The following is a 2,256-nucleotide window of genomic DNA, read 5'->3' as shown; positions in this document are numbered from 1 at the left end:
CCCCGCCGGGTGGCCCCTGGGACCTTGGCCCCGTCCTTGGCCCACATTGGGTGGGCGGTGGCAGTGGCAGCGGCAGAGGGGTAGTCGGCGGCGGGCGCGGCGGGCGCAGGGAGGCGAGCGCTGGAGGCGGCAGGGGGCTGGAGCTCGTTGCCCATCCTGGTGCTGACTTCCAAGGAGCGGGTGAGCCGCAGGGCAGCGGGGCCGAGGATGGGTGCCGGGGCCAGCGCCGAGGAGAAGCACTCCCGCGAGCTGGAGAAGAAGCTCAAGGAGGACGCTGAGAAGGATGCCAGGACCGTCAAGCTGCTGCTGCTGGGTATGGGGGGAACAACACCCTGGGGGAGATACCCATCCTTTGTGCATATCACCCCAACAGCCCACCCAATGTTCCTCTGACACTTCCTGGCACCCCTCAACCCAACCAACCCACCCCAACAGCCCCCCCCCTAAAACCGACCAACCTGCCCAATGTTCTCCTGGCCCCCAGATGCACCCCCAAAACTAACCAGCCCACCCCAACAGCCCACCCAGCGTTTCCCTGACTCCCTAGCACCCCTAAACCCAACCCACCCACCTCAGCAGCCCACCCAGTGGTTCCCCAATGCCTCCAGCACCCCTAAACCCAACCAGCACACCCCAAGAGTGCCCCCAACAGCCTCCCACTTCCAGACACCCCTAAACCAACAAATCCACTCCAATAGCCCACCCAAAGTTTCCCTGACACCCCCCAAACCCAACCAGCCCAGCCCAACAGTCCACCCAACAGCCCCCTGCTCCTAAGCACCCCTAAACCCAACCAGCCCACCCCAATGGCCCCCTATTCCCAGGCTCCTCCAAACCAGCTCATCTCAACAGCTTACCCAACAACTCCCCCACCCCCTGCTAGGCACCCCTAACCCAACAGCCCATCTCAAGAGCCCACCCTAAGAGCCCCCAGCTTCTAGGTACCCCCAAACCCAACCACCTTCACCAACCAAGAGCCTTCACCAACCCCACCTATGAGCACCCCACCCTGGAAGCCGCCCACCCAGGCACCCTCAGACACCCCCATGCAGCCCATGCCACCACCCCTCTGCCCAGCCCTGGGGTCTGTCCCTGCACCCTCCCCTCCCCCACAGCACTGCAGGTCCATCCCAGTCCCTCCCACCTGCCCCAGTGGTGCCTGAGGACTGGGATGCTCTGGACATGTGGAACCATGGGTACCAGTGCTGTCCTCCCAGCCCAGGGTACATCCTCCTGCACTGCCACAGGCTTGGGGCATTGGGTGGTGCGTGGTAGAGTTGCAATGCCACCATGTCCCCTAACCCTCCCCTGGGTCCCTGAACACGTCCCCAGCTGAGCTGCGTGGATCTCATTAGCCACAGCAGCTCAGCCCAACCTTAATGCTCACTAGCACCAGGCTGTAATCCCCCCACCCCATGCCGCAGACCTGGCACAGCCACCAGTGTCCCCTGGCTGTGCTGGTCCCAGGGGGCCAGCACAGGGCATGGTCGGGGGTGCCCATGGTGTGGGACTGCTGTGACCCTTGCTTTGTCCCCACAGGAGCAGGGGAGTCAGGGAAGAGCACCATCGTCAAGCAGATGAAGTAAGTGCCGGGGGTGATGCTTGGCTGTGCCCCACCGTGCCACATGCCTCCCCCATGCCACAGCCACGAGGTGCACCCATCCCTTACTGCCTGGCTCTGCCCCATGCTGCACCCATGGGTGCTCCCACCCCACAACGCCCAGCTCAGCCCAACACCACAGTCATGGGTGCCCTCGCATCTCAGCCCCATGCTGCACCCACGGGTGCACCTCCCCATCCCATGGTGCTCAGCTCAGCTCCACACTCCCCTCCCCGGCCAGGATCATCCACCAGGACGGTTACTCGCTGGAGGAATGCCTGGAGTTCATCGCCATCATCTATAGCAACACGCTCCAGTCCATGCTGGCCATCGTGCGGGCCATGACCACCCTCAACATCCAGTACGGGGACTCAGCTCGCCAGGTGAGGGGCATCCCATGCTGGGTGGAGGGGTCCTCCCACCTCCCCCAGCCCCGCTGAGCCCCTCTCCTTCGTAGGACGATGCCCGCAAGCTGCTGCACCTCTCGGACACCATCGAGGAGGGCACCATGCCCAAGGAGATGTCTGACATCATTGGTCGGCTCTGGAAGGACACAGGCATCCAAGCCTGCTTTGATCGCGCCTCTGAGTACCAGCTCAATGACTCAGCCGGCTAGTATGTGGTGTGGGGGGGTCTGGGCTGGGGGGGGTCTGGGG

The 2,256-nt window shown here is 63.9% G+C and overlaps 2 protein-coding genes across 2 annotated transcripts in view; both read left to right on the top strand.

Moving 5' to 3' along the window:
- Window positions 1-2,256, top strand: part of SEMA3F (semaphorin 3F) — an 89,765-nt gene that overhangs the window by 18,772 nt on the left and 68,737 nt on the right. The window lies entirely within an intron of this gene.
- GNAT1 (G protein subunit alpha transducin 1) overlaps window positions 208-2,256 on the top strand; it is a 17,425-nt gene continuing 15,376 nt past the window's right edge. Inside the window, exons 1-4 of the mRNA XM_009639212.2 lie at window positions 208-313; window positions 1,540-1,582; window positions 1,842-1,983; window positions 2,058-2,215. Coding sequence (XP_009637507.1) covers window positions 208-313; window positions 1,540-1,582; window positions 1,842-1,983; window positions 2,058-2,215 — 449 coding nt within the window. The remainder of the gene's footprint in view (window positions 314-1,539; window positions 1,583-1,841; window positions 1,984-2,057; window positions 2,216-2,256) is intronic.

This window comes from Egretta garzetta, unplaced genomic scaffold (genome assembly GCF_000687185.1).
Source record: "Egretta garzetta isolate BGI_Z169 unplaced genomic scaffold, ASM68718v1 scaffold215, whole genome shotgun sequence".
Taxonomy (NCBI): domain Eukaryota; kingdom Metazoa; phylum Chordata; class Aves; order Pelecaniformes; family Ardeidae; genus Egretta; species Egretta garzetta.
This window is presented reverse-complemented; position numbering and strand designations above follow the sequence as displayed.